General features: G+C 47.0%; 1 protein-coding gene across 1 annotated transcript; it reads left to right on the top strand.

Moving 5' to 3' along the window:
- Nucleotides 1–1075: 1075 nt before the first annotated feature.
- On the top strand, nucleotides 1076–3610 carry Fjx1 (four-jointed box kinase 1). Its single transcript, XM_052724913.1, has one exon. It carries the CDS (start codon nucleotides 1367–1369, stop codon nucleotides 2720–2722), a length of 1356 nt encoding a protein of 451 aa, XP_052580873.1. The 5' UTR covers nucleotides 1076–1366; the 3' UTR covers nucleotides 2723–3610.
- The last annotated feature ends 7796 nt before the right edge of the window (nucleotides 3611–11406 follow it).

Genomic DNA, 11406 nt, shown 5'->3' with positions numbered 1-11406 from the left:
TTGACTAGCGTGCACAGATCCTAGGGTGGTTCCCTAGCACTACCAACTCTGGCTCTCAGGAGGACCGCACCCTCACAGCCCCAATCTTAGGATTGTGAATCTCCAATTTGAGATCTGGGATACAAGAAGGAAAGGGAAAGAGCCAGTTTGTTTCCAGAGGATTTTTCTGGTGATTGAACCCAAGAAGATCTGGACAGAGATGGGTTGGTTTTTGTGGTGGATTTTTGTTGTGTAGTTTTCCTCCACTGCCCCCCCTTCCTACTCTTCCTTTCTCCTTAACACTAAACTAATAAGTAACTAATGTTATTTAGTTTTCTTTGTTTGGGTGAAATTTATAATTGGGAATAAAGTGAGCCACTAGACGACAATTTAAAAATAAATTTAGCATGTTGGCAATGAATGCTTGTATCCATCTGTGTATCGTTATTTCTATATAGTGAACTTTCTTGTAAATAGAAAACCAAACGGTCTGTGACCAGGAGACCTGACTCGGATGTTCAACTTGCACGGCAAGGTTTAATTCCCAGCATCCCTGGAAAAAGTCAGAGGCCAATCTCATTGCTCTTAAGCCTGCAGTGACCCATGCTGGGGAACTTGCTCTGGAGATGGGTCGTAGGTTCAAAGTCATTGGCTACAGATGGTTCCTCTCCCGGCTGGAGTCATATCCTCTAGGGCTCGAGACATTCCGGGGAATTTACATAAGGCAGCGCGAATCACAGCAAGTGAGGTTGCAAAAAAGACCCGCCCTGATCCTTGCCCTGCAGCGCCTGGACTGCGGTGGGGGTCTGTCTGAAGTTTCCCGGGAGAGCCCGCACAGTCCAAGCAAGGGGACTAGGCGATCACCCAACTCCCACGAGAGCCCTGGACGCGCGGCTACCTCCAGGCCCTAGATTTGGTTTCTGCCCCTCCCGCTGCGACGCCCCCGCACGGACGCGGCCAGTCCAGCTTCCACCCGGCCCCAAAGTCCTGAACCTATCGTGGGGCCACCTCTCGCTCCTGGAAGGATCGGTTGCCGCTTTAAGGGGAAGAGGAGGGGAAGGGGCGGGGGAGTGGGGGGCGGGGAGAGGCGGCAGAGGAGGGGGAGGGGGATCCCCCTCGCTCCCACGTGGTCTGGGCGCCTGTGAATCGCGCCCGCCGGAGGGTCTCACAGCGAAATACAAAAGCAGCTGGGAAGCCACGGCGAGCCGAGTTCCCAGCGCCCGAGCAGAGCGCTGGCCAGAGCCCCGCCGAGCTCCGCGGCCACGATGGGGCTCCATCACCCGAAGTCCCGGAGCCAGCCAGCAGCCGGGCCCGCCTCACCGCCCGCACCCGGGCGCCCGGGCTTGGCTTGAAGCGGCGGCGGTGGCACCGGCGCGCCGGCAGGAGCATGGGGCGGAGGATGCGGAGCGCCGCCGCCGCCGCCGCGGGGCTCTGGCTGCTGGCGTTGGGCTCGCTGCTGACGCTGTGGGGAGGGCTCCTGCCACCACGGACCGAACTGCCAGCCTCTTGGCCGCCCGAAGATCGACTCCCCCGGCATCCGACCCAGAGTGGCGGCCCCGCGCCCGAGCCGCGCTTCCCTCTGCCCCCGCCCCTAGCGTGGGACGCCCGCGGCGGCTCCCTGAAAACTTTCCGGGCGCTGCTCACCCTGGCGGCCGGCGCAGATAACCCGCCTGGGAGGCACCCGGACGATCGCGGCCGGCACGTGCCAGCCGGGCTGCCCGAGCCCGCGGAGCGCACGGCGGTGCACGGGGGCGTCTTCTGGAGCCGCGGCCTGGAGGAGCAGGTGCCCCGGGGCTTTTCTGAAGCCCAGGCGGCAGCGTGGCTGGAGGTGGTGCGGGGTGCTCGGGTAGTGGCCCTGGATCGCGGAGGCTGCGGACGCAGTTCCAACCGCCTAGCCCGCTTTGCCGACGGCACCCGTGCCTGTGTACGCTACGGCATCAACCCGGAGCAGATCCAGGGCGAGGCCCTGTCCTACTACCTTGCGCGCCTGCTGGGCCTCCAGCGCCACGTGCCGCCGCTGGCACTGGCTCGGGTGGAGGCTCGGGGCGCTCAGTGGGTACAGGTGCAGGAGGAGCTGCGCGCCGCGCACTGGACCGAGGGCAGCGTGGTGAGCCTGACGCGCTGGCTGCCCAACCTCACCGACGTGGTGGTGCCCGAGCCCTGGCGATCAGAAGACGGCCGTCTGCGGCCCCTGCGCGACGCCGGGGGCGAGCTGACCAACCTCAGCCAGGCAGAGCTGGTGGACCTGGTACAATGGACCGATCTGATCCTCTTCGATTACCTGACGGCCAACTTCGACCGGCTTGTAAGCAACCTCTTCAGCTTGCAATGGGACCCACGCGTGATGCACCGCGCTACGAGCAACCTGCACCGAGGACCGGGAGGGGCGTTGGTCTTTCTGGACAATGAGGCGGGTTTGGTGCACGGCTACCGGGTGGCCGGCATGTGGGACAAGTATAACGAGCCGCTGTTACAGTCAGTGTGTGTGTTCCGCGAGCGGACTGCTAGGCGAGTCTTGGAGCTGCACCGGGGTCAAGACGCGGCGGCCCGGCTGCTACGCCTCTACACTCGCCACGAACCTCGTTTCCCAGAGCTGGCCGAGCTCGCAGACCCCCATGCTCAGCTGCTACAGCGCCGCCTTGACTTCCTCGCCAAGCACATTTTGCACTGCAAGGCCAAGTACGGCCGCCGGCCCGGGGACTTAATGGCACTCCGAGGAAGAGAGGGACTGGGGTATGAATGACGAGGGTTAGGGCTGTCTTCTCTGCCACAGGCTAGCACCAACCGGCCAACGCCCACCCAGTGGCCTGATCGCGAAGCTGTCTAAAAACTTGTGTTTTACCCACTTGCCCCTTTCTTTTCATGCCAGGCGGTTTCCTTTCCAAGTTCTGGAAGGGCAAACTCACCGAGGCGAGAAGTGTAACATTCCCTCCACCCAGCTTTTTAAAAGGATTCTTTCCTGTGCTTGCGTGGAGATTGGATCCGAAGAAACTGGCTGCTGGGGTTTGGCCCCCGAAATGGCAGTCTCTATGGGAGATGCAGTCCATTCTTGTCGCGCCCCCCCCCCCCCGCCCCCAGCCCCTTCCCAAAAAGGAAAACTTCCGTTTGAGCCCTTGAGCTAATTCTGCTATTTCCTATCAACCACAGTGCGGGTGGAACCAGAGCAGGCTGTGACACGGGCTGGTGGAGCCCCCTTCCTGTGTTCTCCCTTTGTTCCAGCGCCACGATGGTGAGATAACTGTTCCAAGCTGAGGGACAGCTCTGGATAGGACAAAGAACAAGACTTCCCCGCCCCTGGGAGCCCTACAGACCCCAGCGATTTGTCGGACTTGTTCCCCAACTCCTGTCATTTTGGCCTGAAGGCTATGAATTCAGGCTAGTTGTATGCAGAGTCAGTAATGAATTTCTTCCTGCTTCGCCCAGCTGACCAAAAATATGACAATGATGATGTTCACCAGAAGAAAAAAAAATCAATTCTGTGCACTTTACTTTGTTTTTAATTTTTTAGTAAGAAAAACTTTTTTATTTGACAGATTTTTGCCTTCTATGTATATATGTGCATAAATTGTGGTGTAAATAGACTAAACAAACTTATATTTCAATAAAAGGGAGTTTAAAGTTTAGAATTTAATTCCCATGGTTTGATCTGATTGAGGTTCCTGGTTCATCTACTTTTGGAATAAGGTTCGGTTTTCTCTGGCTAGTGGGTGTGCTTTGTAAAACAAAGGATGCAGATCCACCCCCTTTGTGGTTGGGGTTGGGGAATCGAACAAAGGCAAGAGTGGATTCCCTGTCTTCACTCAAATGAATCCTAGGACTGGAAAGCAGTTTCTCCTAGAATGAGGAGGAAGAGAACAGGGAGAGATGAGTGGAAAGTGCTCCATTCCCTAGCAATTAAAATTGATAGGAAAGGATTCCACTGTAATATATTCCTCTATTAATCGTTTGGTAAATATGACAGAACCAGATGTGCGGACTGAAACATGACAAATGCCACCTCTTAAACTTCACTGCAGTGGTCACATGCTGCAGGTGATTTTCAACGTTGTAATTACCGTGCAACACAATGCGTGCAGAGAATACGCTGAGCGCATATTGCAAACAGGTAGAGAGTGTTGTAAATTAATTCTGCCTTTTAATCTCTGGCATGCATTCCACTGCATTCAAGAGATAATCTCTAACATCTGGACTCCTCTGGTGCTCTGTGGCTATTGGGCTGCTCTGGGGGGTCGTAACTGCATGTCCTCTCAAGGCAGCCCCTGGGACAAGAAAGGGTACAGTGAGTACTTTAGTACATGGCATTTGGATTATGGCCTTTGAAGAAAAACTTAAAATTTAGAAAATTTGGATTGGTACCTGGTCCCAAGTGACCTTGCCTATTACTTTTTCATTTAATGATCTTTAATCCAGGCAACTTTTTGTTACAACTCTAATAGCTTTTTATTTGACTTGCATTTGTAAACCTGGAGTTTTATAGACCCGAGAAAATATTAAGTCTCTGTGGGTTCCCCTTCTCACTCAGCACTGTAGCATAGTGTATCATTTAACTATTTAATGCCATTCTTGTGTTTCCAGTGCCTTATTCTTTAGAAATTCTTTAAGAAAAATACAGTCCATAAACTGTGGTATAAGCCAATTTTTTCCAGAGACTAAATAGAGAATGTGCTGATAATGGCGAATACATCTTCTTTCAAGACACGGTGAGACCTCTGATAATTACACTTTTGAAAAAGAGACATTTTTCATTTCTGGTGATTAATAACCAGGAGACTTGCTGTTGCAGTAACGGAGGCTGCTCCAAGAGAAGGGTAGATATTAGGCCACTGGCATTTTTCCTCAACACGTCTCATGGAGGGAAACAATGAATAGAAATAAGTTTGGAGTTTCACCGGCTGCCCAGGAAATCCACCCTGCTCTGATACAGCTTCCTGGGGCAAGTTCTGGGCCAACAGCATTCTCCACATTCTTCCTGAGCTTCAGCTCCAAGCCCAGACTTGACCATGGGTAACCATGAACAAGAAACAGAGCATGATGTAAAGGGTTCTTCTCAGATTCTCTAGTGAAGCATATCTGCCCGTTGGCAAAATCGGTTTAATTACATGGTAGCGTTGTTAAGGGAACCAAGGCCTAATTATAGACAAAGGGCTTTAACTGTTGGTATTCCTTGTGGCTAGCCTGTAGTCTAGGGCATGGAAAGATCCATTAACATTGTGCTATGGTCAATGAATGCTCCTAGGATAATTCATTTTTGAACTGGAGATGAATTGGAAAAAGGAATGGGTTCTGCAGGGAGACTATAATCTGAATTCTGTCCCTCACATAGTTACCTTCAGCACATCATTTAACTTAGTTCTCTCATCTGTGAAATGGAGATTCAGAGTACTGTGGGATTTAAATGTTAACATATAAAACATACACATAAGAAGCATGTTTTTTTTTTTTTTTGTTTTTGTTTTTTTTTTTTGTTTTTCGAGACAGGGTTTCTCTGTGTAGCTTTGCGCCTTTCCTGGAACTCGCTTTGGAGACCAGGCTGGCCTCGAACTCACAGAGAAGAAGCATGTTTTTAAAAAAATTATCAATTCACATTCCTCTTAAAGGGAAAAAACCCCAACTTTTTCCCCTTACACTCTAGAAAATTTCTACTTAAAGTTCTTTATCAAAGCCAAATCTACCTGTTTCCAAGGTCAAGGTGAGTTTTGACATGTGGTGATAAATTAACTCAATAAAGTGTTTGTAGAAGACCCTCTTCTAGCTCTATGTAAAACAATGATTCATTCAGCCAAACACAGGTTTGATTGCCACATGGTTTTAAGTGGGTGTTTTTAGAAACCAGCATACCCATGTACCAAGGCAGCTGGACTAAAGTACCTGAGAGAGATTTAGAAGAAGAAGAAGAAAAAAAAAAAGTAGATGGCTCATTGCAAATCCATCACCACTTCTGGAAAGCATCAAAAAGTGATGAATCTTTGCAAGAACAATCCTCTTCCCAATTTCTCCTGCCAAGAGAAAGCAGGCAGTTGACCTTTCTCCTTGAGTTTGACTGTTGATTAATTCACTCTGTCGGTGACATAGTTCTAAACTCTATTAAGTATGCTCGCCCTCCTGTCTTCAAATCAGAAAGAAAAACAAATTATTTTAGCACATCTCGACACTTCTCAGCCTTCTGACTACAACTGTAGCTAGGAAAGACCTCCGCAACCTAGAAGCTGGTGGTGTGAACTAAATGAATAAATATTTACGGTATTTTCAGAAGAGTACCTGGCACACAGGAACCACAAGAGGGATTTATTGACATGGTAGATTATGCCTCCTCTGAGTCAAAACCAGAGACACTTGAAATGCCAGGCAAGATCCTCTCACAACCCAACCTTATGACGACAGAACACTTTATGCAGCCTAGAGTGCATGAGTCTGGTAAGAGATACCTGGAGCTCCTGGCTGCCAGCAGGCCACTGTTACTCAAGATGCCCTCTCTGATAGAGTCAGCAACCGCCCTCTTTCTTACAGGGAGGCTGTAGTTCTATTTCTTACGTGGTCTGTCAGCTTCGGGGAGCAATGAGCTGTGGAATTTACAGGCTCCTCAGATATCAGGAGTTATTTATGAGTCATGGATCATCTGATCTTGAGTGCTAATTTACCCCTCCATGCGTCTGCCTCATCCCACATAACCACTGATCCCAAATGGTAGAAGGACAGGGTGTAAGAGAAGGAGAAAGGAAAGCCCAGTGGCTCCGGAAGCACCGGAACTGCTCTGGGAAGGACCAGCATGTTAGATGCCGCTGTGACACAAAAAACCCATTAGTTACTGTTCTCAATACCTACCCAAGGCAACTTAAGGGAAAGAGAGCTTATTTTGAGCCAGAGTCTTAGAGGGGAGTGTGCTGTGGAAGCAAAGTCATGGCGGCAGGAGTGTAAGGCAGGTGTCACATTGTGTAGGCAGTCAGGAAGCAGCGAGACATGCATCTGGAACTCAGCTTCCTTTTTCCTTTATAGCCAGTCCTAAATCTCAGCCCATAGAACCATGTTGCCCATACTTGGGGTGGCTCTTCCCTCTTCAACCCAACCTGGAAACATCTTCACAGACATGACTAGGCGTTTGTCTCCCAGGTCATTCTGGATCCTGTCACTCTGACAACCAATATTCACAGAAGCCAATCACCTCCAAGCACGTTTTGACGAATCAAGTTTAGTGGGAAGGATTCTGGGAGTTGGGAGACCCAGGCTCCTTCTGGCTTGTGATTTGAGAAAGTCATTCGTCTTCCCTCTCTGGCTCCTGTTCTCCTACATGGAAGAAAGTGTTTGATGACTCCATTAGCTTCCAGAATCACAGTATGATGTCCTTTACATTGTGATCTAGGACAGAGAGACAGACAGACAGACAGACACACACACACACACACACACACACACACACACACACGTCTCATCAAACAGTATGTGTGACACATTTTTTATGTTTTACTCATTGTGCTCCGCCCTCTTTCTCCACTTCCCAATGCTACCTGTAGCCCTCGAAATCAATTGCCTAACTGATCAGAAGAGCACAACCTAGACAACAGAAAACACTGGCTGATCTCATCCCTAAGCTCCTTCCCAGCTCTAAAACTCTGGGGAAACTCCATTTACAACCAGTGTATAACCTACTGCATTTTCCCCCCAAAGGGAATACAAATAGACTTCAGTTTTGTAGACCGAAAAGAAGACTACAGGGCTTCGTTCAAAGTGTAGTTGAGAGACCCACTCAGCATCTTCCACAGGGTCGTCTCATAAACACTTCTAGATGTAGGAGGTAACTTCTCATCTGCTCTAAGCACGTGTGAGAAAATAATGCTTTGGAGTTAACACACACACACACACACACACACACACACACACTAGTTCTTTGCATCTCTGTCTCCACGCAGCCCAAGGACGGCTCAGGAGGACAGTTTCTTTTCTATGTATTCATAAAGATCAGATGTAAGAGTCATAATTTTTTAATGCGACTGTTTTACCAGTTTCTCTTTCTGTGTCCTGCTGTGGGGGAAACTGCATTAATAAACTATGTCTCAATGCTGCCTCGCTGGAATTTTTTTCTCTGCAGGACTCCACCAAATATAGCAAAGGAATGCTTATTTTATTTATCTTTTCAACTTTATTTCCACTTCAGATATGTCTTCTTGGCAGTTTTCAATTTTTCTCTTAATGGCACTTTTTTTTTTTAAGAATAAAGAAGTAATTGTTCGTTGAGGAAACAACCACAAAAATTATCCTTTTCCACCCTTTCTTGGGTGCCATATGGTATCTTTTATGGTTTTAATAGTTATTTTATTTCCCTTCTAGAAAAGTTAAGTAGCTTATAGAGCTCTTGATTCTCTAGTACCAGCTCACAGAGTCTACTCTGCTGAGAAATTATGGGTTATAATAGAAACGTGTCACTTTTAAGCCAACGGCTCTATATTCTGCAGCTGTCTCTGCCTGCTGTTTATAGCTTCCGAGAGATGACTTTTTCTTTAATGTCCGTTAAAGACTTTGTCCCATTCTATAAAAATGGCCTGAAAAGGTAAGATTAAGAGACTGACCACAGCCATGATCTTTCTTCTTGAAAGTTGTAAATGTGTATGTGCAACATAAAATGGCAATTTTAATCATTTTAATTGTATACTTTATGGCATTATGCATACTTACAAATTTGTGCAACCATACCACCATTTCTAGAACGTTTCCATCAATCTCCAAAAAGTAATAAACAAAAGCCATAAGGCAGTAACTCCTTATCCCTCCCCTCCCCTGCCCTCCAATCACCTTTCTGTCTGTATGAAATTACCTGTTCTGGATAGTTCCCTTCAGTGGAATCACCTGGTATTTGCTCTGTTTTTCTTTTACATCCGTGGCCACTGTCTTGTTCACGGAGGTAACGTGATAGAAGTGAGTCACTAGTTTTGGAAACTGGCTAATTGCATTTGAATCTCATTTCTACCCCATAAAAACCCCAGAAGTTGAGTCCAATTGAGAACCTCCTCAAGGCCCTCTGGAAAAGCCACGGGAAGGTGACAGCATTTCTAGAGTCTTTTCCAGCTCTAGAAAAACAGTTACGTATGGCAGCCACACAGGTGGGGTGAATACTATTCCTAGATTCCAGTCTCATTTCCATACCTGTAGAGTAAATGGCCTTTAAACTTTCTAGTCCAGGGCCATAAGTTAAGCACTGTGGGTTCATCGGTGAACCAGATAAGTAAAGGATTTGCCTTTGTGGAGCTTAGACTCTAGAAAGGACATGGGAAATTGTCTAGCAGAAATCAGATGTGATAAGCAAATCACAGTAGAGAAAAATGCAATGTGACTTTGTATTGTGGTATCTTAAGCTGACCTAGAGAGAAGTCAAAGAATGTTGACAATTTAGCTTTGTTTTTGTCTTCGAAATTTAGGGCAATATTGGCAGGGAGGGTACAATATGGGATTATCATCTTAGTGCCCCCCCCCTAACAATCTATAGCTATTCTGGGGACCAGACTACTAGAGGGCATGGTCTCTGCTGCTTCTCTTGGGAAGCTGGGGGTGCCCTAAACTGGTGGTTTAAGTTTTTCCAGTAGATTTTATTGGTTGTCTTCAACACGACATACATCTAAATATTAATCTTCCCAAGGCTGGGTGCATGGGGAGGGAATGGTAGGAATTAATATCAGGGGGAAATTAGGACTGTCAATAATATTAATAGCTACTTTTTGCTGACTGCATATTAACAAACAAGGCTTTGTGTTACACGTCTCATAGAACCCTGAGGATTAGCACTGACTGGATATTTCTTTTACAGATTGGAAAGGAAGGTTCAGAGGAAGTCAAGTGCCCCTATGGCTGGATGGGTGAGGGGCTCTGTCTTTTCTTTTTTCTTTCTTTCTTTCTTTTTTTTTTTTTTTTTTTGGTTTTTTGAGACAGGATTTCTCTGAGTAGTTTTTGGTGCCTGCCCTGGATCTCGCTCTATAGACCAGGCTGGCCTCGAACTCACAGAGATCCGCCTGACTCTGCCTCCCCAGTGCTGGGATTAAAGGCGTGCGCCATCGCCAGCTGGCCAATGCGGGGGTGGGGGGGGACTATGGCTTAAAGACAAATTTCTCTAGGACCAAATGCTTTTTCTCTCTTCCCTTTGTCTCCCCACATCTTTAGTCTTCTAAAACTGTGTTCACATGCAGACCTTCTCTTTGTCTTTGCTGTCCTTTGATTCCATTATGATGTTTCTACATATGGCCTGTTGTTTTTGCTTTTTCGATAGGAAAATTATGTGCTTCTCGAATCTAAAAATTTCTCTGTGTTTTTTTTCAGTCTAAACAAATTCTGAGTCATTGTCTCTTCAATTATTTCTTCCTCCCTTGCTCTTTCTATTACCTTCTTCTAGAACTACTGTTGGGCATATATTAGGTTGTCTTTCCCCCTCCTTTGTTTGTTGTTGTTTGTTTGCTTTTCGTTTTTCAAGACGGGGTTTCTCTGTGTAGCTCTGGCTGTCCTGGAACTCACTCAGTAGACCAGCTGGCCTTGAACTCACAGAGATCTGCCTTCCTGTGCCTGGGATTAAAGGTGTGCGCCATCATGACCCTGTTAGGTTGTCTTTCTGTTCTCCACGACCGGAATGATCTCACATCTTTTCATCTCCACCTTTCTGTGATGCCCACTGGGTGTGAAGGTCTGTATCTTGATAACTGACTTTTCTCTCCCATCATCAAAGCTACTGTGTAATCCATCTCCGAAGTTGAGATTCATCTGTTTCAACTGAAAGATGTTGCCCTTGTGTTTCCAGAAGCTTTATTTGAGTTTTTTTGCTTTTGTTTTTGTTTTTCCAGGACTTCCTGGGTTTTTTTTTTTTAATGTTTTCTTTTCTTTGGTTTTCAAGACTTTCTTTAATGTATCAATCATTCACAAGTGTACACCTGATTGTTCTGGTGTCTGCAGTTCTGGGGTGGTCCTGTTGACTTTTAGAGTTCCCTCATAAAACACAGTTAACTTTAAATTTTAGGTATTCAGTGAATCAGTTTTTAATATACATATGTTGCATGCAGTATTTGGGATATGCTCATAGTTAAAATTACGTGTTATATTTCTGAAATACAAAGTTACCTGGGCACTCTCTTTTGTTCCCCTAAATAACACAATCTGATGTTTAGGGGCTTTGTGTTTTGTTATTTGAGGCCATAAGCTCATCCTGGGGGAGATATTATCTGTGAGATTCTTTGCTTTCTTTGAATTGAAGAGAAGTACTTCTCAAAATGTTTTCATTTCTTGGGTCAGGAACCCCAGGGTTGAAACCAGAACTGGGCCTTTTAAATATTTTGCCTGGTGATTGAAGTCCTTAAAGTCCTACCAGGAAAGAGAAATTGAAATAACAAATAAAGAGGATCCACGGTGGGGGGTTGGGGTCAGGGACAATTTTTCCCAAGCCAGAGTCCAGATAAGAGA

Source organism: Peromyscus californicus, unplaced genomic scaffold (genome assembly GCF_007827085.1).
Source record: "Peromyscus californicus insignis strain IS unplaced genomic scaffold, ASM782708v3 Scaffold_7__1_contigs__length_154581171, whole genome shotgun sequence".
NCBI classification, from domain to species: Eukaryota; Metazoa; Chordata; class Mammalia; order Rodentia; family Cricetidae; genus Peromyscus; species Peromyscus californicus.
This window is presented reverse-complemented; position numbering and strand designations above follow the sequence as displayed.